Source organism: Myotis yumanensis, unplaced genomic scaffold (genome assembly GCF_028538775.1).
Source record: "Myotis yumanensis isolate MYYU_CA2020_CCGP unplaced genomic scaffold, mMyoYum1.0.hap1 SCAF_13, whole genome shotgun sequence".
NCBI lineage: Eukaryota > Metazoa > Chordata > Mammalia > Chiroptera > Vespertilionidae > Myotis > Myotis yumanensis.
Window position 1 is genome coordinate 6,387,172 of NW_027223764.1, and position 23,463 is coordinate 6,410,634.

Consider the following 23,463-nt stretch of genomic DNA (forward strand, 5'->3'; position numbering starts at 1 on the left):
TATGTATTGAAATTGAAATTCAGAGTACTAAATGCATTGTGTAATGTCATACAGCCTTGTTACAAAGTAAAATAATTTAGATTTTAAAAAGGCTAGGTTAGATTTCAACAAGTTAAGTAAAACTTTACTTATATTTAAGTAAAGCTCTGTTCTTGTAAGACATGCCTTTATGTATACCTACTATGTTCCAGGCTCTGCGGTCAGCACTGAAGATATAAAGATAAGACATAAATCCTGCCCTCATAGGACTTGGAAGTTTAGGGACAGTGGGAGAAGTGACTAAGTGTGATGGTGCCTTGTTGAGAGGCCATATATCCCAGATATTTATGAGGAACTGATAAATCTTGAAGGATAAATGGAAGTAGCCAGGTGAATCTGTTGAGGGGTGTGTTAAAGACTTTGTTCAAGTAGAAAATACTCAAGGAAGCCTGACAGCACACTGATACTTGGTAACTGCTAGCAGTTCCATGTTTGCTGTGCTGGGCTGTGCAAGAGGAAGAGCAGAATATGAACAGAAGGAGGTAAACAGTGTGCCCTAAATTGGAAATGTGAACTTTTTTCTAAAGGTTGTAGGAATGAATGTAAGTAGATGGAAGGACTTAGATTGACCAAAGTTTGAGACTTAGCTCTTGGGCTTCTTAGCTGTGGGACCATAGTCAAGGGACTAAATATTTTGAGCCCCAGTTGCTTCATATGTAAAGTGGAGATAACATTCAATTTGCAGACAGTTAGGAAGACTAAGAAAATGTTAAAACACATTGCGTACCGCATAGAAATCTCTAAGACATACGCCAGGGACCGCACATTTTTGGGCAAACTGCACGTTATTTAAATCATTATAACTATGGATCATAATGCACTTTAGCTGTTGTTTTTCAATAATTATAACATTTTTATTTACAAAAACAAACAATTAAACAATTAAAGTTCCTAGTACTTTTTTAACGTATGGTACTGCGTAAAACATTTTCCTCTATGAAGAGGGACCAAACAAAATTTACTTAAGTATCTAGATTCGCTCCTTTTTCCATGGGCGGCACAAACTCTGCAGGCTCTCGTAGGAAATTTTTTCTTTCCACTCGCTGGAATACACGTAGGTTCATGCTGCTTCATATCACCTGACAACTTTTTGGGTGTACAGAGGCACGTGGGGCCACATGTTCGGACCATAGGTTCAAGCTTACAACCACAGCCGTTGGCTATGATTGTGCTGGGAGGGCCCTGCCCTCCAGCTGGGACTTTCATGTGGCAGTGAGAGGACCCTGTCCTTTCATTAGTCCGAGGCTTGAACCTGGCCAAAACACTGTAACCGCGCCCCACAGTGGACAAGACAGTGTGTTGACATCTAAGGTCCATTAACAGATGGCGCGTGGAAAACGAGAACACTCGTGAGCGGTCCTTAACAGATGGCGTGCGAAACACGAGAAAACTCCTGAGCGGTACGCAATGTGTTAAAAAAGCACTAGTGTGCACCAAACGTTTAAGTAGTTCATAATGGAAGCTGAATTAGAAGGAGAGATCCCTATACATATTCTAAGCTTGTAAGAAGAGCCCTTTGCATTTTAGATTGTGACAGAAGGTCTTTAAACCTGTTTCCCCAGAATGGTCACATTTCTGTTCTTTCTCACAGGCCAGCCCTCCAGATCTCTATATTGAAAGATTTAATATAGCTCTTGGACAGTATATGGGAGCATTGCAGAGCATTGTGCCTCTTTTCATATATATGGTAAGTTAGAGCTTGGTTTACTGGTCTGAGTATCGAGAGTGAAGCATGTTCTATTTTTCTTTTACTATATATTATGGTAGAAATGGAAAATAATCTATTTTAGGAATGTTGGCATAGAAGAATTTTCCGTTTTAAAATTACATAGAAAACATTGCTATGAAGATAATTAGGCATTAATATCAATAACCACCCAATTAGCATTTATTTTATTTCTGCCATAATGGAAGATATTGTGCTTGGAAAATAAATATGTATAAGAAAGATTTTTTATCCTGAGGAAAAAAGAGAATTAAGACATGTATCTAAAATCATGAATGCCAAGTAAGTCATTCTATAAAAAAATAGAACAATAAAATTTGCTTCCATTCTGATGATCTCTTTCATTTGGAAAATTATGCCTTGAGTATAATTTGTAGTCTGTTGACTCTGTTGATTAGTCCTTCCCCTCTTTAAATATTTAAAGTTGTAGAATCTTAATGTTAGTGTTCCTATTGGATGGAGGGGCTCATTATCTCAGTGGAGTAAAATCATTATCCCAATTCCTCTTTGTTTATTAGATTAAGGAATGGGATGTTTAGGTTGATCCTATTTTCTATAGCATAGAGAGTGCATGTTTTATACCAGTCTTCAAAATTATTATTTACTCTCCATAAGATATACTTTACTGAAAAAAACAAAAACAAAACACCACAAATTAACAACTAGAAAAAACCCCAAAACAGAACACTGGGAGGAATTTCTATGATCAACAGGGACTATTATTTAAGTAATTTATTGAAGATAATTACAGTTGAAAAATATGCAGTTAAAAATAACGACATGTCCATGTTATTTTAGAGAAAAATCTTCCCCAAGAGACATTAGGTGACAAAGCAAGATACAAAGCAGTGTGTAATATTTCTCCATTAGCAAGTGTTTTCTTCTTTATTAGGGAAAAAAGTATATCCCCATATTACGCAAGCCGTATTTTAGAAAGATTATACAAAGTGTCGTCCCTACTGTAGGAAGGGACCTTTGGGAAGGGGACAGAGAGTCTGCTGTGGGACAGTTCTTTTTATTGTGTAACCTTTTGCATGGTTTTAATTTTTAACCATGTGCATATTATTTTTATAATTTTTTAAAGAGAAAAATAAAACTTGTGTTAAGAATTGAGAGAATCAGCACGTTGTTAATGTTCCTCTTTGCATTTTCCATTCCTCGACATTGAGTTAACATTTACACATGAAAAAATTCAATCTTTTGTGATTTGTCAGTCATTCTAATCAGGATGCTTCTGGCTGCCAGAAATAGAAGGCCTGATTCAAAGTGATTTAAATAAGGGAAAGAATTAGCTTTTGTAATGAAATCCAGATATAAGGCAGTCTCCAGGGTTGGCTGAATCTGTGGTTTAAGTGTCACCAAGGACTCAGGTTCTTTTTTCTTTCTTTTGTACACAACATCTTGGAACACACCATGTTCTCCTCATGGTGGTAAGATGACTGTAAGATACTTTTCACTCGAGCCTGGGTTTCTCTCAGTTATTGGGCTATCTTGGGTCATGTGTCTATCTTTGAACCAGAGACCATCTCTAAGGAATGCCATAGGCTGAATGGCTTAGACTAAGCATTGAATGGAGCGTATGTTGGGGAGTCAACAGTGCACGTTCAATACCTGCTTTCAGCGTAGGTCACTAATAAATGGGGACCTTTCAAAAGGCATACTAAGTGCTTGTCACACAGTGGTTCCATGTGTCTGTACATCATCTCTGTCTAGGTCGTGTCAGGTATCGCCCATGTTCTTTTGGAGATGTATGGTTCATTGCATTTCGTCTTTATGTGCTTTTACCCCCATGCCAGAAAGACATATGAATAGGGCAGGGCTTTCTATCTGTTGTTTGATGTTGCATTTTTATGTTTTGCTTGATGCTTTTATGAATTGTTTTCTAAAATAATTTATTTTTAGTGTTTCAGTTTTAGACTGATCATTTCCCTTAATGATGTACTGAAAAGTAATTTATTTTCCCTTTCAGAATAAGTTTTACATCGAAACAAAACTTAACAGAGACTTAAAAGATGACCTTATAAAGCTGTTTACGGAACATGTTGCAGAAAAGCACATTTACAGCCTAATGCGTAAGTACTTTAGCTTATAGGGGTGAGATAACACTAGCAATGATATACATAATTTTTGATCAGAGAGCACTGGCACAGCAGAAGGTGTTGAAGCCCAGTTCTCTAGAGAGAGGCATGAGGAATTGAAAATGTGAGTTGAAGATCACCCAGTGAGCTGGGAGCTGCTTGACCCCGTTACTGGACAGTGCCTTCATATCTGGCCTGACACTTGCTACCTCTCCCCCTTCCGACAATGGAGTAAATATTATCAAGGGGTTCACCCCTGACTTTGTTACTGGTAACTCTAGAAGGAGCTCGGTGTGATATCTATGAGGTGTAGCACAGAATCCTCCCTGATTTTTACTCTTTAGTGCAAAAACCCTTCCCTCATCTAGCTCTGTCATTTTTTTTAATTTTTAAAAAAATATGTATTTTTATTGATTTAAGAGATGAAGGGAGAGAGAGAGAGAGAGAGAGAGAGAGATAGATACATGAATGATGAGAGAGAATCATTGATTGGCTGACTCCTGCACATCCCCAACTGGGGATCAAGTCCACAACCCAGGCATGTGCCCTGACTGGGAATCAAACCGTGACTTCCTGGTTCATAGGTCAGTGCTCAACCACTGAGCCATTCTGGCCAGGCTAGAATTTCAGTTTTAAACATTATATTTTGAAAACATTTCCTGTAGTGCTTAAATTAACATTTGTCTCTTTAAAATTTATCTATGCCATTCAAAATTATAACTGTCTACTGATGATAAAATTCGAAGGATAAACTTCAACAATGCACCTTTGGCCTTCATATAAATTCAGTGTAACTCACATCTGTTTGAAACTGTGAGGTCATTGTTGGCCAAGTGAGATGGCTTTTCCATTTTAAAAAAGGCAAGAACATAACTAATGGACATAAGACACTGGGGGGTAAGGGAGGGCAGGGGATTGTCAAGGGTGGGGGGAAAAAAGGACACTTATGTAATACCCTTTGTAATACTTTTAGCAAAAAAAATAAATAAAAAAGGCAAGAATAGAAGGAAACAGCTTGTCCAATTTTACAACCCTGGCATACAGTAAAATTATGCCATGTTTTATGGAGTATTTTGGTTAGTAAATTGCAGGTCTTAGACAAATTAAAAATGAACTGTTCTGTGTCAGGAGTATCTTTTGTATCCACTAAATAATGGAATTCATTTGTGTCTGTTAATGATGTTACCTAGAAGAATTATTTCTATCCATTTAAAAATGTTCTAATAAAATCTTTGTCCTGCAGTGGATAACCTGAAAGGAAACTGACTCTGTTGTCATGTTCAGTCAGGGTTTTATGGTTACTAGAGTTATGAAAGTGAGAAGGATGAGCAAGCGTGATCTCTCTTGCCATTACCTTTAGTTAAAAAAAAGAAAAATGTACATACAGCTGTAGCATTTGGGGAAGTCAGACTGACTCAGAAGGTCAGTCTGACCCTGTGATTGTAGTTACTGAAATTACCAATAATATGTCTTTCAGGAAAATTCCAAGAGCCTCAACTATGGTAATTTTGGGGGAAAGAGAAATGATTGAGAGAATTACAGAACACTTCATCCCCCAAGTGTAAATTTTTTGAATCAGGAACATAATAGGAAGCACTTTCAGCTTACTAAGTACCATGAATACCAGTGCTTTTAGAAAGGTTTACTTGTTTCAGAACCTCCATGAGTTGAGTAATTTCCATTAGTATTTCAACAGACCTGTACATATTTACTTGTTCGAGCTCTGTTGCATTGGGTTTAAAAACAATCGTTAATGTATAAACTCTCGGTTTGTCCTCTTGGGCTGTTCTTTTCTTGCACTTGTTTACTCTTTCATCTTTGGGAGAAATAGTAATAGAAAGAGAAACCTTGACAATAAGTGTTACATCATTTTTATATCCCATTTTGTCTTTTTATTTCAGCTTTACTTTTAGAAGCCCAGTCAACACCATTTCAGGTCACACCTTCAACTATGGCAAATATTGTGAAAGGCCTGTACACCCTCCGACCAGGTAAACTCATGCATCATTTCTTTTGGGGTTGGACTTGTTTGTGGTAGTTCCATGCCTATCCAGCAGGACAGTGTTGTTTCTCCCTGTGTTTTCTGAGGCCTAATGGTATTTGGATTGTTATGGCAAAAAATATTGAGTAGATACTCATCATTGTGAAATGTAAACTCAGGACTCAGTTGCAGTTATCTCTATTCTAGTGAAAGCCAACGGAAGTACAAGAAATAATTTGTAGGAGACACTTTAGATAAAATTGATTCTCCTGTCTGGCATTAATCTTTGTCTTTTTTGTTAGGGAGTTTCTCCTTCACTTCTGTCCCACACTTCAGATACTATGCATAGACATATAAATTCATAACTCCGTCTTCTTTGGCCTCTTATATAACTTGCAAGCAATCAGTTGGGGGTTTTAGAAGGTATTCCCCTGGGGAAAGAGGGACTGCTTTAATTACCTTTTTGTGAAATTCTTTTATCGTTTGAAGATTCAATGAAATAAGACCTGATCTAAATTGCTTAACACAGTACCTGATAATATAATAAGCATACTAACATGAACTGTTATTACTATTCAGTTGGATTCAGTGGTTGTTTTAATTGGTGGCTTGATTGTTTGCTTAATTTAAAAGATAGGTCAGAATTTAGCTTGCTAAAAATGGAAACTTGGTGAAAATTATACTAGAGGTAGAGTATGATGTCAAATACTTCTTTCTACTCTAAACAGTGACTTCTACAGTATTCAAATTTAATGTTACTTAAATTTGACCAGGTCTTGCTCCATTCTCCATAATTTTTAAACAAAGTATGTGTATAAAGTACTTATATAAAGTAGCAAAAATATATTATTTCATGTGTCCAATAAACTGATGTTTTTCTTTTTGTAGTTTCTCAGAATTTTGAATTTCATTTTATTAAATGTGATGAAATGGCTCATGGATTTGTCCTTTAGCACTAGGTTATGAATGATTTATTTTATTTTAGTTTGGAAGGCATCCAAGTGCAGTTTGACAAATTTCTAAATTCTCCTTCTTAAGTAGGTAGCTTTATCATAAAAGCTCTGGCTTTTAGCAAGAGTAACAAGTTGCAGAATGAAAGTAATCACTATGGGTAGAAAGACTCATAGATACATGTTCATCTAAATGCAGTTTTATCTAAGTTTGAGCTCTAATAATAGGATTCATACTATTTATGAGGAGAATTCTGTATTTGAGAATTGTCCTTTTCAAAAGGTGAATTGTATCACAGACTAGCCTTTTGTAACCCTAGGCATTTTCTGAGATACAATTAAACATATTTTGACATTTACATGTCTTGCCTATTGTGTTCATGGTTTATTTTATTTTAAAAAATAATTCTTTATTGAAAATACTTGTTCCTGATTTATTAAAGTAGTTTTATTCACCTGACGGATTAAGGTTAAAATATTTTAAAAGTGGAATTTTATCTATCTATCTATCTATCTATCTATCTATTTATTTATTTATTTTTGAGGTTTTTTTTCTTTCTTTTTTTTTTAATTAAATCTTTATTGTTCAGATTACATTTGTTCCTCTTTTTTTCCCCCCCATAACTCCCCTCCTCCCAGTTCCCGCCCCACCCTCCGCCCTCACTCCCCACCCACTGTCCTCATCCATAGGTGCACGATTTTTGTCCAGTCTCTTCCCGCATCTCCCATTCCCCTTTCCCCCCCAAGAATAGTCAGTCCATTCCCTTTCTATGTCCCTGATTCATTATAATCACCAGTTCATTCTGTACATCAGATTATTTATTCACTTGAGTCTTAGATTCACTTGTTGATAGATGCATGTTTGTTGTTCACAATTTGTATCTTTACCTTTTTCTTCTTCCTCTTCTTAAAGGATTCCGTTCAGCATTTCGTATAATACTGGTTTAGTGGTGATGAACTCCTTTACCTTTTCCTTATCTGTGAAGCTCTTTATCTGACCTTCAATTCTGAATGATAGCTTTGCTGGATAAAGTAATCTTGGTTGTAGGTTCTTGGTATTCAGCACTTTGAATATTTCTTGCCATTCCCTTCTGGCCTGCAAAGTTTCTGTTGAGAAATCAGCTGACAGTCGTATGGGTATTCCCTTGTAGGTAATTGAGTCTCTTTCTCTTGCTGCTTTTAAGATTCTCTCTTTGTCTTTTGCTCTTGGTATTTTAATTATGATGTGTCTTGGTGTGGTCCTCTTTGGATTCCTTTTGTTTGGGGTTCTCTGCGCTTCTTGGACCTGTAAGTCCATTTCTTTCACCAGGTGGGGGAAGTTTTCTGCCATTATTTCTTCAAATAGGTTTTCAATATCTTGCTGTCTCTCATCTTCTGGCACCCCTATAATTCTGATATTTGTACGCTTGAAGCTGTCCCAGAGGCTCCTTACACTATCTTCATATTTTCGGATTCTTTTTTCATTTTGCTTTTCCAGTTGGGTGTTTTTGGCTTCTTCGCATTTCAAATCTTTGACTTGATTCTTGCGCTCCTCTGGTCTGCTATTGGGTGTCTGTATAATATTCTTTATTTCAGTCCGTGTATGCTTAATTTCTAGTTGGTTCTTTATCATAGCATCGAGGGTCTCATTAGTTTTTGTGAGGCTCTCATCAAGTTTATTGGCTGCTTCTAGCACATTATTGCAAGCCCTCAAAATTGCGTTTTTTAGCTCTATAGTCTCCATTTCTGTCATGTTTTTTTGTCTCCGAATTTTTTTATGCTTTCTTGGTGCACCCCCTTGTGGTCTTTGTGCGCAGTCTTGTTCTAGTTGAGCCTTGATTGTTGTAGTTAATACTAGAGGGATTTGACCACCAGGCAGACTGGCTGTGAGAATCAGCTGTGGGAAAACTTCTGTCCTCTGGAGAGGTGCTAATCTAGCCTTTGCCTGAGGCTATCCAGCAAATGGCTCTGCGCAGGGCTTGGGCGGGGCGGGATCAACAGGGCGGGGGAGGGAGCAGTTATGGCTGCTCTCAGTCTGGTTCCCAGTGGCTCTGCTTCTCAGAACCCCGGCAACCGCTGCAAACCTCGGAGAGAAAGCTGCCCTCACGTTTCAACTGATGCCAGACAATCCCGCTTCTCCCGTTTGAGTCTGAGTCCCTAGAGACTCGCCCGGATCTGGAGCTCAGAGTCTGAGACTCCCTCCTGATTGAAAACGACAACTGCGCCCTCAGCCACCAGCCTGCTTTGTGCACACACCTCGGTACCTTTTTATTTTCCACACTGCGCCTCCTCTGAGCCTTGGTATGCTGTTGTCTTTCCTTCTAGTTGAAGAGTCTCTCCTCAGCCAGCCTTCCTGTGGTTCTGGGTGATGTCCGTTCCGTCTTTTAGTTGTATTTTTGAAGTGGTTGTTTGCGGCAGCAATCTCAGGTGTTTACCTATGCCGCCATCTTGGTCTCCTCTCTCTATTTTTGAGTTTTTAATTTATCTTTATTTTTTAAAGTATTACAGATGTTCCCTGCCCCCATTGACCCCCTTCCCAGGTCCTCACCGCACTATTGTCTGTGCCCATGGGTTATGCATATCCTATATAATAAAAGCCTAATATGCTAATGATATGCTAAGGCCGCTCAACCGCTCACTATGACGTGCACTGACCACCAGGGGGTAGACGCTCCAATTGGCAGGTTAGCTTGCTGCTGGGATCTGGCCAATTGGGACTGAGTGAGACCAGCCGTACATGCCCTGGAGCCCTCCTGTGTCCCTCCCCAGCCCCGATCATGCACTGGTGGGGGTCCTTTGGCCTGGCCTGCTCCCTCTTGCAATCTGGGACCCCTTGGGGGATGTCAGAGAGCTGGTTTCGGCCTGATCCCACAGGCCAGACCAACCCCACTGGTGCATGAATTCGTGCACTGGGCCTCTAATATGCATATAAGTTCTTTGGTTAATCTCTTCCTGCCCTCTTCCCCTTCCCTCTGAGAATCGTCAGTAAAAGTTGAATTTTAAATGTAAAAGTTTCTTTTACTACGGTGGTTCTCACATGCTGATCTTTGTATAATGAATGTATCTGGATCAACCAAGAAGGTTTTCTAAACTCTAGATTCCTGGGCCCTAATCCTTGGAGATTCTGATGACTATTATCCTTTTAAGTGTGTTTTCATTTGGTCTTTAGAAGCTCAGCTTTAAAATAGTTGTAGCCGTGCCATCCTGCCCTTCTTCATTTATACACACACTTTTTTTGTTCATATATATTTTAATGACTACGTGGAGTTCCATAAAAGGGCAGGTCTGTTTGACTCCTGCCAGCTCACCCTGATTGGTTAGTGTTCCCCTGAGCACTGTATTGAGACTTTCTAAACCATGTTTGAGATGAGCTAGATGGAAGGAAATGATTGAGAACATTTTGCCATGAGTTTGAACAGGGGATGAGTGGATTGGCCCCTGTGTAATTTGTGGTCCTTATTTATTTGGTGGTTTTTTTTTACCATCTCTAACTTGCCTGTTCTGCTGAATTTTTTACTTATCAGTGACTCAGCATTGCACAGCAGTAGTGTAATTTTTGGCAAATTTAGAATTACATTTACTCAGATTATTATTTTTAAATTGAACTCACTGGAAGAAATAGAGCTTTGACATTTTATGGTTCTTGAGGTACACAGCTAAGATGTTTCCCAAGAGGGAACATTTGAAGAGGTCAGATTAAAAGAACCCAAAAGGGTAACAATGCTCAGTTAGGGCCACCAACAAGGAGTGCTGGTTTCATCACACCTGCCACAGGTGCTCATTACTTAGAGTTAGAGTTCAGTGAGCAGTGGGAGGAGATTGTGTTTATTTTACTTGAGTTTTTGTGAATATTAACAAGGCTTTTATTCTATTATTTTTTATTGTAAATTATTTTCATTCCTGTCTTACATTTATCTGGTCTTAACTGATTTGTAAAAATGCTCCATAATAAAAAAATGAATTAATCATCAATGCAGATATTTCCTTAGACTTCTCTATGTCTATTTATTCTGAATGTCTACTTATACTATCCACACAATTCTCTTCTTGGTCCAGTGTGCCATCTTAACAAATGCTTTCTAGGGCTGATTCCCACCAAGTCTCTTCCCTCTAATTGCCCCCCACTCAGAATTCTTCAGTTATCTCGTTCATGTTTTCCTTCACATTTAGAAGTTTTGATAAGGATCATTTAAAATTCTCTAGAGATTTTCATTAAATTTTGTTATAGTGGCAAAATGTAAAAACATCTGCTTTCTTTACACTGTAAATTCTTTTTAGAAAGGAAATTTAACCTCTTGTATGTTCTTTATCAGAATGGGATTGCACCTAAGTTTGGTTTAATATATATTTACCTTAATTTGCCTCTATGATTTTCTTAATGAATTGTTTCCTTCCCTCACAGAGTGGGTTCAGATGGCTCCAACTCTATTTTCTAAATTTATTCCAAATATTCTCCCTCCGGCGGTGGAATCTGAACTTTCTGAATATGCTGCTCAAGATCAGAAACTTCAAAGAGAACTTATGCAGAATGGTTTTATGAGGCAAGTTTTTCCCCTTTGTGACAAAATAACATCAGTTTCCTTAGGCCAGTTTGGCTTGGCAGGGGAGGGATGCCAAGGTTCTTAGACGGAAATAACTGTCTAAGAGTCAAGCTGTTCCCGGGAGAGGTAGGCTGCCTACGTCTGTGGAATGTTGAGGCTGTGTTTTGATTTTATGGAAGCTGCTCTTCACTAAATGGATTTTGAAGAAGCAATTTCTCACTGGGTGGGCAGTTACCTGGGCAGCCTCCAGGAGCTCTTCAAACTTTGATCCTCATATTAGTTCTGAACATTTGGAAAAGCATTATAGAAATTTTATGATCAGTTATAGGTACTTTTATGACTAAACTAGTGTAAAGAGGCTTTAGATTCTCTTTTTCTTATTTTCACTTTTGCCCTAAATTCTAGTTGTTTCTTCTTAAAAAAGAAGGTATCTCTTTAATGTTGCCAGATGTTTGCCTTCCTTGGTTTTGACATATACACTTCACTAATTTACAGTTCCGTATCATGACTATAGCCCAGAAAATCTTGCAAAGTGCATCTTTTCAACTAAAATAAATTATATAAAAACTTTGTGATTCCCCATGGGAAAATACCCTATATGTCACCACATCACTGAAGGGTGCATAATACCTTGTATTTTCAGTATCCTTATTCTTTACTTACATTTTTATTTATCTTCTTTTATTTGGATCCATGGCATTAAAGGAAGAAAGTTGTGGGAAGGAAGACAGCTGGTTCCCTCGTTAGGCATAGCGGTGCCCACACGTAGTAGTAAGTTGATCATTGAGGCCAAATTATATCTCAGAATATTGGTCTTGACCAAGACCACTGTTACCAAGTCTGTGGTTTCAGCACAGGTTAGGAAATAAAGCAGATAATTTGTTGACCCAGGGGTTGGCATTTTCCCCCATTTTGTCCTGGTGGCATCTATGCCCATATGGTAGTGGGGGCACTGAGTAACCACTGTCAGTTCTCACTGGAAAGGCTCAATGAAGCTGTATGGCTAGATACGCCTCTAAACACTACTTTCTTAGAGCAAGTTAGAGAAGGAAAGGCCAGTGGGAAATACTAGTAGAACGTAAACAGCTAGTTTCTCTCTCTGATGTTCAGTGGTTACGTGTTTCCTGACATTGACTGTAACATTTCTAACAGCAGTATTATTTTCATACACAGAATGAGGCCATTTAATGCCATAGTAGTTTTACTTATTCATTTTCAAAGAGCTAATATGTTTGTGTGGTTCAAAAATCAAAATGAGAATAAAAAATACACACTGAGCGGTTTGTCCCCACCTGTCTCCCTATCTACTCCCATCCCATTAGGTAATCATTTTTTAAAATTTCTTATGATTCCTTCCAGTGTTTTTCTTAATGTACAAAAAATATAAAATGGTTTTGATTTTTATTCATTTCTTACATGTTCGATTATGTAACTGAACTCCAACTTATTTAACCAGTCCCCAGTAGATGGCCACTTGAGTCATTTCCAGCCTTTTGCTATTACAAAGAATGCTGCAATGAATAGCCTTGTTCATGTATAATTCTATACCTGTTGCAGGTATATCTGGAGAGTAAATTTCCATAAGTGGGATTGCTGGGTCAAGAGTAAAAGCAGTTGTAATTTTGATTAATATTGCCAAATTGCCCTCCATAGGGGATTGTCTGTTTTGCATATGTACCAGCTGAGTTTGAAAGTGCCTGTTCTTCATGGCCTTGCATGGGAAGTATGTTGTTAAACTTTGGCATTTTTGCCAGCCTCACAGGGTTGGTAATTTGCATTTCTTGTTCAGGGTGAGGCTGAGCATAGTTTCATGTTTGTATTTCCTTTTCTGTAAACTGCCTGTTCATGTCCTTTTTTCATTTTTCTATTTGATTATTAGTTGTTGTTTTTTTTGTTTCTAGAAGCTCTTTCTATAGTGAAAAGATTGATTCTTTGCCTGAGATAAGACTTTATTTTCTTGTTTGTCTTTTGATTTACTTATGGTGTTGTTGTTGTTTTTCTTAATTTTAAGTTATGTAGAAGTTTTTATTTATTTTTGTGTAGCTAACTTTGTCAGGTTTTGTCTTTTTCTGGCTCATGTGTTTTGAATTCTAGTTTAAAGTTTTTCCTTACATATTTAAAAATAAATGCAGAATAATCTGAGTATACCTTTTATGTTCCCCCTTCTCCTCCCATAATATGTGGGGGGAAATCACCATAAATTTGAAGTCTTTTATGCTTATATTCATGTTTTATGTGAGTGTTTGCTTTTAATTTTAGAGATGAACTTATTGGTGTCTTTAACAAATAGCCTTCTGAAAACTTTTATCTCTATGAAGCAGTTTAGGAAGTAAGCTCTTGTGGACTTCTCTGAGCACCTTGAATTTACCTTTCCGAGCAGTGTGGGCAACTATTTAAACACATCCAGAGACATTTCCTAACCCTAATTTTGGAACTGGTATAAGACAATAGGTTGCTGGACTGTAAAATTTGCTGGGGATGAGTAACTGACTCCATAAATAGCTTCATGGAACATTGCCCTTGTACATGGACTAACATGACACTATTGGCCAAGGCCAAGTTGATCATATCCAGGGAAGTGCCTTGGAGTTGAGTTTGGATTTTTTGTTTCTCTTAGTGGAATTCTTTCATACACCTTCTGCCTGAAATTTTTAAATGTTAGTTTTCCAAGAGGTGACAAAATTAAAATGCTTTATTTCACAGACTGAATTGGGCCATTTCTAGAATTAAGTTAGCAATTCGTTACACATTTACTATGAGAATTAAGGTTTGCCTCATAAATTATTCTGAGGAGTGCCTATCACAGAGTAGGCCCTGCCCAAGCTGACCTTCTTGGACTCGCTCTGCCCCACTGCTGAGCTGGCCCAGCCCGGCAGAAAGGATGTGCAGCACCCTACACGTAGCCGCTGGGAGGGAGTCTGCCTGCACTTCCAGCTCTTGTTCCACGTTTTGCCTCGCCAGCTGTGATGCCTTCCTTGATCAGTATTTGGCTAGAATTGTTTTAGAAGAAATTGTACCTATCAATGCAAAAAAACAAAGAATATAGTACAGGCTATCTTAACAAGAATTCTGTTACTGGCTATTCTGATATGAGCAGTCATTTTATGGTTTATTAGAGGCCTGATACACAAAATTTGTGCAAGGGGCTCGGCCCATCGCAGCCCTGGCTGCCTCACGGCCCCTCAGCCCCACCCATTGGTCCTTCCGGAAGGTCATTCTGCCTTCTGGTCTAATTAGCATATTAGCTCTTCATAATATAGGATAGGATGCCTTATCAACCACAATTCCTGTTCAGCTTTGCGAACTATTTTTTCATTTAAGATTATGTTCCACTTACATGATGTATGGAGTCCTGAATAGGCAGTACACAGCTTTAATGTGGATGGCACAGAGTAAGTCTTTGAAATATTTTGAAATAATGTGTGAGTGTTGTAAATATATCCTCTTTTGCATTTAATGGGCAGATTCTCATTTGAGCTGGAGTTATGTGAAAGATATTCAGGTGCATGGAAATACAATGTGGACTTATTTCAAAGCTAGAATGAACAAATAAGCTAAGAGCAACATTTTCTTTTTATCTGTTACCTGCATAATTGCATTGGTGATTGTCAGGGAAGACCGATTGGTATCTGCTGTTGTCACATTGCATTATAGAAGATAAGCTCATTTGGGAACATCTAACGTGCATGCCCCGAGATGGAGTATCTCATTCAAACCAGCCTGTGGTCCTCCTCAAAGTGGCTACTCGATAGCTTTTAAGGGCAAATAAAATGTTCTTTCTGATTAATTGGTACCTGGATTTCTGAAATCAAATAGAGCCTGGCAGGTAGGGGTATTGGTCTTTTAGCTGAGAGGGTTACTCTAGATTGGAGCTTTTCCCTTTAGTAGAAGGGGTCTGGTTCGGAGCGCAGCTTACAGCTTTCCCTGCTTGCCACATTAGATAATGTCTTTGGTAGCCTTTCTGCTACCTTTTTTTCTCCTGTCATTCTCACATCTGTATTTTTCTCCTGTTATTTTCTGCATGTTCAGTTTTTATTTGGCATTTGGGGGTTGGGAATGTGAGGTTCCAGATATGAAATTCTACATTTTCCTTTTGATCAGCATTAACTGTTTGTTTGAAGAATATTTGGTGAATGCTGCTGTGACAATACCAGTGTAAATAGTAATGATGTAAGACACTCAGCTGGTTTGTATAGTGTTCACAACAGAGATCTTTGAAAAGTGGCATTAAATTATCTGTTTTCATGTTCTAACATCCAGAGTTCTCTAAGCTGCCTGAGGCTAGTTCATGCTAAACGTATGCACATTTTTCTCTCAATGCTCAACCCGGAGAAAAACAAGGGGCCTTTCATGGGCTCTCTTTCTGCCAGTCATTAAGGCGTCTCACACAGCCCCGCAGGAGGTTTTCTTTTCTGAGTCTTGACAAAAACCAGAGAAAGAAAATGGGAAATTATTTTTGCTTTTACATAAGATCACTCTGGCTCTTGTCTGGACTAAGATTGTTCAGAAGCAGAAAATAATTAACTTGAGCTAGCATTTTAATAATCTGTAGAGGCTATTTATGAATAATTTACTAACTTGTTAATTCAGCAGATACTTATTTTCTGCTGTGCGCTAGACACTGTTCTGGGTACTGGTGAACAAGGCAACAAAGTTCCTGTTTCTACAGAGTTTGTGCTTCAATGTAAGAGATAAATAATAAACATGTAAACAGTTTATTTCAAATAATAATAAGTGTTATGAAGAAAATGAAACCAAGTGTGGGATAGAGAATGAGTGATCAGGGCATGTGTGAGGGGCATTTCAGCTCACCTGGTAATGTCATGCCTTCCAGGGAGGAGACATTCCCGCTAGGGAAGAGGTGATCAGGAGCTAGCCATTGGCTAACTAGGGGAGAGTATTGCAGGCAAAGAAAATAGTACGTACAACAGTGCTAACGTGTCTAAGGGGCAGAAAGAGAACCAGAGTGGCTGAAGTGACCAGAGCTCGGTAAGGAGGATGGAGAGGTAGACAGTAGCCAGATCTCACAGGACTGGGGAAGTGAATGTGAATTGATTTTTAACTGTAATGGAAACCTACTGAAGGGCTTTAATCAGAGTCATGAAATCTTATGTATGCTTTTACATAAGATCACTCTGGCTCTTGTCTGGACTAATAGAAAGACTTGCGGTTGTGTAGGGGAGAGATGATAGTGTCTTGGATTGGTGTTGTCGCTGTAGAGTGGATGAGGGTTGGTTTGTTTTGGATTATGTTTCCAAAGTAAAGGAAAGAGGGGAATCAAGGATGAGCTGGATTCTGGCCTGAGGAATTGGGTTCATTTATTGAGGAAGACTGAGGAAGGAGTGGAGTCAGCAGCGTTTGTTTTGGCCATGTACATTGGCAGTATGTGTAAATTATTGGTGATGATGAGGCCCTTGGAACTGCATCCGACGTGCAGGGGGAAATATCAGAGCTGGAGATAGAAATCTGGGACCCATTGGGTATAGGTAGTATTTCAAGTCACAGCACCTGTATGATGATTGTTCTAGACCAGCGTTTCTCAACCTGTGGGTCGCGACCCCTTTGGGGGTTGAACGGCCCTTTCACAGGGGTCGCCTAAGACCATTGGAAAACACATATATAATTACATATTGTTTTTGTGATTAATCACAATGTTTTAATTATGTTCAGTTTGTAACAATGAAATTGGGGGTCATCACAACATGAGGAACTGTATTAAAGGGTTGCGGCATTAGGAAGGTTGAGAACCACTGTTCTAGACTAAGGAGAATATACAAGGAAAAGAAAAGTGGCCAAGGACAGAGAATTGGCCAGAGCTAAAAGCTGGTGAATTGGTCATTATACTCATTGCTTTGATATTTTAGTCATTTGTCTGAATTATTGTCTGAGAAACTAGAGAGACGAAAATAGCATTTATGGGTAGCACAGGACCCGATGAGAACCTCTGTTTTTTAATCTCTAAAGTGGAACTAGAATTTCTTCAGCGTTTGAAGATGAACTGGTTAATGTGTGTAAAGGTTCATGTTCTTCTATTGCTAGAAGGGTATTCATATTCATTATTAATGAGATTCTGAGATTTTTCAAAAGCTTTAAGCAGTTTTCAGTTTCATAATAGAGCTTTTTAGGGTAAGATTTTGATTTATCCTTTGCATTTCATATTTGAAATTTGCCCTAGTATAAGGTCACGAGGGATGTTGATAAACCCATTTAGTCTTCAAAGACATTTTAGTCTGAACTTTTAGAACCCAGTATAAACCATCTTTGTAGATAATCTCTTCTTCATTTAATAGCCTTCTATATTTAAAAGACAGCAGCACCCTTTAGCTAAGAATATTCAGTTTATAAATGACTCAGTTACTGTGTAAGTTTGATATGTGTTAAAATAGGTTGTTGGTTTTTTGTTTTGTTTTGTTTTTTTAATATATTTTATTGATTTTTTACAGAGAGGAAGGGAGAGAGATAGAGAGCTAGAAACATCGATGAGAGAGAAACATCGACCAGCCGCCTCCTGCACATCTCCCACTGGAGATGTGCCCGCAGCCCAGGTACATGCCCTTGACCGGAATCGAACCTGGGACCTTTCAGTCCGCAGGCCGATGCTCTATCCACTGAGCCAAACCGGTTTCGGCAGGTTGTTGGTTTAGAGTTGAAATGTCTGCTGTACTTTCATTATTAATTATGTCAATCTATTTCTCCTGTTGGTATGTGAAGATGTCATTCAGTTCTGCTGACTCACTCTTCCTTTTTTAACCCCCAGAGGTGACCAGTCCCGGAAGAGAGCTGGGGATGAGCTGGCTTATAGTAAGTAGTGTGTTCCTTACCATCTTGGATGTTTTGTGATGTAGATAGCCACTGGCAGTGGCCATGCAGTGAGAATAATGATACCCATAGGGGGCTCATTAGGCTCGGAATGTGACCAAGGACAGACTATTCTGCAAGCTGTGCCCAGATGAGGTCCAGCTGCTGGTGGTGGTTCTCAGGCATTTGTCAAGAGGCCTCCAGATTCTGTAGTGGCCTAGAGTGGGACAGTGACCCAGCTTCAGCTCCTGATGATCTAGCTCCCCTTTCACTCAACTCAGTCACTTTTTTAAAAACCTCCTTTTGGGCGATGGGGAGAGGGGTGAGGAATATGTGTATAGGCAGGTACCTACCATTATTAAGTGCTCTCTGCCATTCATACTTTTTCCTGTTCCGATGATTTTTTGCAGACAACTCATCAGCATGTGCGAGTTCCAGAGGGTACAGATAGTGACTGTGTTGAATGTACTTTCCTTCCTGCCACAAGGACACACTGGAGCTGCAGAGACTTTTCCGAGCACAGCGGGTCCTGCACTCAGGCGCTCTCACAAGGCTGCTCTCAGAAGAGGATGTCGGACTTCTTACTTTGATTTGTAATTTTAAAAAACAAAACAAAATTTTAACTAACAAAATAACTGTCAGTTGCTGCTAGACTTGGGGATGGTTTTGAAATAGAACAATCTTTTAATGAAACCTATTAATCCATGAGGAACAGGCATCTTGAAAAGTGACCGTTGCTAAGTGAAATCCGGCAGCCCGAATCAGCAGCTTCCTCCAAAAATATAAGAGCAGAAGAATTTTTTAAAGCACTGTTTTATTCATTTGTGGACTTGGCGCTCGGCATATTGGTTTCACACATCAAGATACCTTTAGCTTTAAAATCAAGCAGATCATTACAATACAGTATTTTTCACCCCTAACCAAAACAAACTCCTTTAAAAGAGTTGGTCTTTGTTTAGATTTAGAAAGTCTTGTGAAAGGAAAATGCTAGTTCTGCTTTTGCTATACCTTCTTCCCCATTAATTCACAACTTTTTTCTACTCTGTGCCTTGAGCTTTGTGCACTTTGCAACTCTGTGACCATGTTGTCAAACTCACAGATGCTTCCTGAAAAAGCTTATGGTATCATGGATTAACCCTCCAAGATGCCAGGAGTGGCTTGATAGCAGGATGCCGAGTGAGTGGGAAAACGAAACGTCGCATATTGGTCAGATTGCCCCCGCCTCACCATGGCATATTCATGTTAATGTCAGGGACCAACTCTTAGAGAACTTTTCCATTCCCTCTACCACTTAACATGGTTTCACCAGCTGCTGTAGTATTGGCATCGCACTGGTCCAGGTGTGGCCAGCACTTCAGCAATAAAGCTCCCCTTTCAATGCTGAGAATCATCCAACAGTAAAAGCTGGCTCCGGTGATGCTCTAGGAAACGGATGGTTATTACATCCCAATATAATCAGTGGTGTGGGATTCCTGATCCATTTCATTTTAAATGGGCAGGATAAATACTTTCTTTAAAAAGTCTGTAGTCTGCATCTTGTAAACATTATATCTAAGAAGTAGCACTGCTGTGTTTGAGGCCCCCTTCCAGCTGTGGCCAAGCTGTGTTTGGTTTTTCTACACCCACAGTGCTATTTAGTTGTTTAGACTCTGCAGCTTATTCTAGCTGTTCTTGAAAGGCAAAGAAAAATAGAAAGATGTGGCAAACGGGAAAAAATTTTGTTCTCAGTTCTGCTTGACTTTAAATTGAGCATTATGCTTGAGTCTATTAGGCTGTGTCAGACTAGTGGTCACCTCTTCAGAGAACTTGGAGCAGAAAAAGAAGGCATTAGGGATACTGTCACACTTCTGATTTGCAGGATTTTTTAAGAGTTGCCTCTGCCAATTCAGTTTTGTTTTTTTTAGGGGGTGGGAGAGTTAGAAGTGTGATCTTAGGAGCAAGTATGTCATCTAATAGAAGTCCTCTGTTTGTAAAGTTATTACTCAGAGAAGTAAAAGTAAAGGTGGTCAGATTTTATTTTTCTAAGTACTTGTCCACCAGAGTTGATAGATTTTGTGGAGGACTTGAGTTAGACTCATCAATTCTGTGAGTATTTTGGATTGTATTGCTGAACACTGAATTACTGTAAGAATATATACGGGCTCTCCCTATGCCCTGAATAGTTTGATTTGCTGCACCAGTAACATTCTAGTATCAAGGAAAAATTCCATTTTACCATGAAGGCCAAATTTTACTTTCTCAATGGACTGCTTGCTGCAGGCCTATAAATAACACTTGCAACTAAAGTCTCTCCTGAGTGGTTTTAATAATATTTCTGCAGGAATAAAATTGGATTTTTAAGAAAAATGTTGATAGGTTCTTCAGTAATTTAATAATATACCCAAATGCTTTTCTGGGAGAGACTATTGTTTGGCCAACAACAGAACTTTCCCTATAAAAGCATTGTATTATGATGTGAATTGGCATTAAAACCGTTGGATGTTTTTGCATTATTAAGTTAATGGAGAAATATTTTATATTGTCTTCTTTTTATTATAATATATGTGTAAACAAAAAGTGGGCAGAGTAAAGTCTGCGAAACTTAGTTTCTCTAAAGTTTTCGGCAGTGACTGTAGCCAGCTCTGGGTCAGGGCTTGGTCCTGCAAAGCCGGAGGAAGGCGCTGTAGGAGGAATCTACACGTCCTCCTGGTGCACGTGACCTGTGGTTTCTCATTTTCACTCCCGAGGTACATTGCAGGATGAAGAACCCATTTCTTTATTTCAAGCCAAAGTTGACCTTGCTTATTTAATTGGAGTTCTTAGCTAAATTCTTAGTTTGCAACACGAGAAGAAATAAGATTTGTCCTCCATTTTTGTTTTGACGAAGCATTGTTTGCCAGAAAGTATTTTCTCATGTTTACCTGTATTCTTGCCAGTATCGTATATCGTTTCTCCACCAGTTGACTTTTGTGGGGCCCAAGTCAGAAAATTGTACATGCAGGTCGATGGTCAACAAGTTGATTTGGCTAAGTTGACTAGTGTGTGTGTGTGCAGCCTAAATCTAAACCATCCACAAGAAAGCCAGTCCAATCACATTGAAGTCATAATGGCATGAAAAAGTGTGAACAGATGATAATGGTTTTGAGAGACGGTACTTATTTTAAAGTTGGCTTGAATCTTCAGTAACAGTGTCACCCGATGCCCTCTGTTGTCACAGCTGTACCCTAGCCCAGCAACTACTTTGTTTTTTTTGTGGGGCAGAAAGCAAACCCTGACATACATAGTTCTTATGTAGAATCCGTGAGAAGAAACACCAACCTGGATGCAGGAGTTGTGCATTACTACATTTTACATTTTTCCTATTCCTCTTACAAGTTTGAGGCAGCTCCCCTCCATTTCTTTGGGGTACAGGATGAAAACCTATTTGTGAGTAAGAGAGATTGCAGAAGAATGGACGCCCAAGGCGGTGACCACTGCACGTGCGTCCCCAGCACTGCAGCCCCCTCAAGCTGCCGGTCCTCTTGCTCCATGCTTCTCGTCGGGTTGCAGATTTGCACACACAAAGAATTCCTCAGGAAGAGTTTGCACATACATCACCTTGCAATATTCTGTACTGACTGCACAGGGATTCGAACGTCCTTCAGCACAAAGAGAACTTGGGAGTGGCGATCGGTGCACACGCGCTAGCCAGAGGTATGGTAACCCAGGGGACACGATGGTTTCTGCAGGTATGCAGTGAGCAGGAGCACTTGTATCATAGTCTTTAATAAAACCTTTACTCACCCGGGTTGGTCATCATCTTATGGAGGCTGGCTGTAATTTCTTCTGTATTTATTCTGTTTTATCACAATTATTTTCGTGATTATCATGCAAGAGTTATTGCCCTTAAGCCAAATTGTTTAGTAAGCAGCTGTTGTTAAAATAACTGAACATTGTTTTAGGAGTGTACACTAATCTGAGATATTAAAAAACTTTACAACTAAAAAACCAACACAAGACAACCCACATTAGCTATCCAGTCACTGTTAGGATGTTTTCAGTTGATTTTTTTATGGTGTCTCATTGAGCTTCAGAGTATTATGTTTACTTTACTCCAAGTCTAGGCCTCTTAAGGGGACTTTGAAGTTTAAGGTCAGAATGTGAATTCCGTGACTGACACCTGTAAGAGGTTTATAGGACCTTTTTCGTTGTGTTACTGTTTTCAATATAATCGCATAAGATGAAGTTTATGTTTATTGGAAGTTAAACATAGTAGTTCATGGAGAAATGGATTTCTTATTATTTTTATTACCTTGTTGACATTTGCCTCAGTTTCTGGCCACCAGAATATAGGATGGGACAAAAGTAGATTTACCATTGTTTGTATGTAAAATACTACAGTAATTAGTAAATACTACAATAATTAATTATAAATAAATTCTGTTTCGCATACTCACAACTGTAAACTTGCTTTTGCCCCACCTGTATGTGAAAGAACCCCTATTATTTTCCAAGGAAAATGATTCCTCATCTGTCCCTACTGTTCATGAACTAAGTCATTGACATGTTCCCTCCTCCACTGGCCCAAGCCCCTGTTTTGAATCTCTCCACAGCCGAGTGGCATAAGTGCATACCCTATTTCTGCTTATGTTGATGTGGCTGTGGGAGAATTACAGACAATGCTGATCAGAGGCACATTAAGACCCTGCACCTCTGCTGGTTGGGAATGATCTTCATTTCTGGTTGGACTGGATTGTTTAGGGACATGTCAACAGCTTTCAATTCTGGGAAATTTATGGTGTGGCTCTGGGGTGGATTCTGTGGTTTGAAAAAAATAAATATTTTGTATTGATTCCCACATGTCATTTAATTTCGTGACTGTGTACTAAACGCAGTAAGACTGCGGATATTCTCTTAGAAGGGCACGTTTTGTTGAACAGATGGCAGTGTAATTGGGTCATTAGTCCTGTTTGTCACTGTTGCAGCCATGCAGTCCAGGGGAGATTATTCACATGTGAAGTGGTGGGGAGATCTGACTGGAAACGGGAACGCTAATGATGAATGGAAGGTCAAAGCAGACAGGGGGCTGTGCAGCCCACCAGCATGGCCAGAGCGAGGGTGAAGCATTGACATCTAGTCCCTGGTGGTGCTTGTTGGTTGGAAAACGTGGTAGAGCTTAGAACAAGATGTCCTGCACATCAGCTCCTTTATAGATCAAGCAAAACGAAATGGTGGGTGACGCTCCCGTTGACCGGGGTTCAAAGCCACTGACCTGGGTTCTGACCTTTAACTCTTGGTTGCTTTGAATCAGTCCTTCTGTGTTAGGGTGTAGACTGTCACTCTAAAACATTGTGGTTAATGAAATCTTGTACAGATGTCCGTGGCCTTGTTCTACTGATACCTGGTTCACCGG

At 39.1% G+C, this 23,463-nt stretch overlaps 1 protein-coding gene across 2 annotated transcripts in view; it reads left to right on the top strand.

Moving 5' to 3' along the window:
- The window catches only part of CACUL1 (CDK2 associated cullin domain 1), a 47,935-nt gene extending 25,032 nt beyond the window's left edge, over window positions 1-22,903 (top strand). Inside the window, exons 4-9 of one of the 2 annotated variants that reach the window (XM_070432175.1) lie at window positions 1,631-1,726; window positions 3,735-3,837; window positions 5,745-5,834; window positions 11,156-11,294; window positions 18,052-18,095; window positions 18,503-22,903. In XM_070432175.1, the coding sequence (XP_070288276.1) occupies window positions 1,631-1,726; window positions 3,735-3,837; window positions 5,745-5,834; window positions 11,156-11,294; window positions 18,052-18,095; window positions 18,503-18,543 (513 nt within the window). In that variant the 3' untranslated portion in view covers window positions 18,544-22,903. The remainder of the gene's footprint in view (window positions 1-1,630; window positions 1,727-3,734; window positions 3,838-5,744; window positions 5,835-11,155; window positions 11,295-18,051; window positions 18,096-18,502) is intronic. The other variant, XM_070432176.1, reaches the window with a different exon arrangement.
- Window positions 22,904-23,463: the final 560 nt, after the last annotated feature.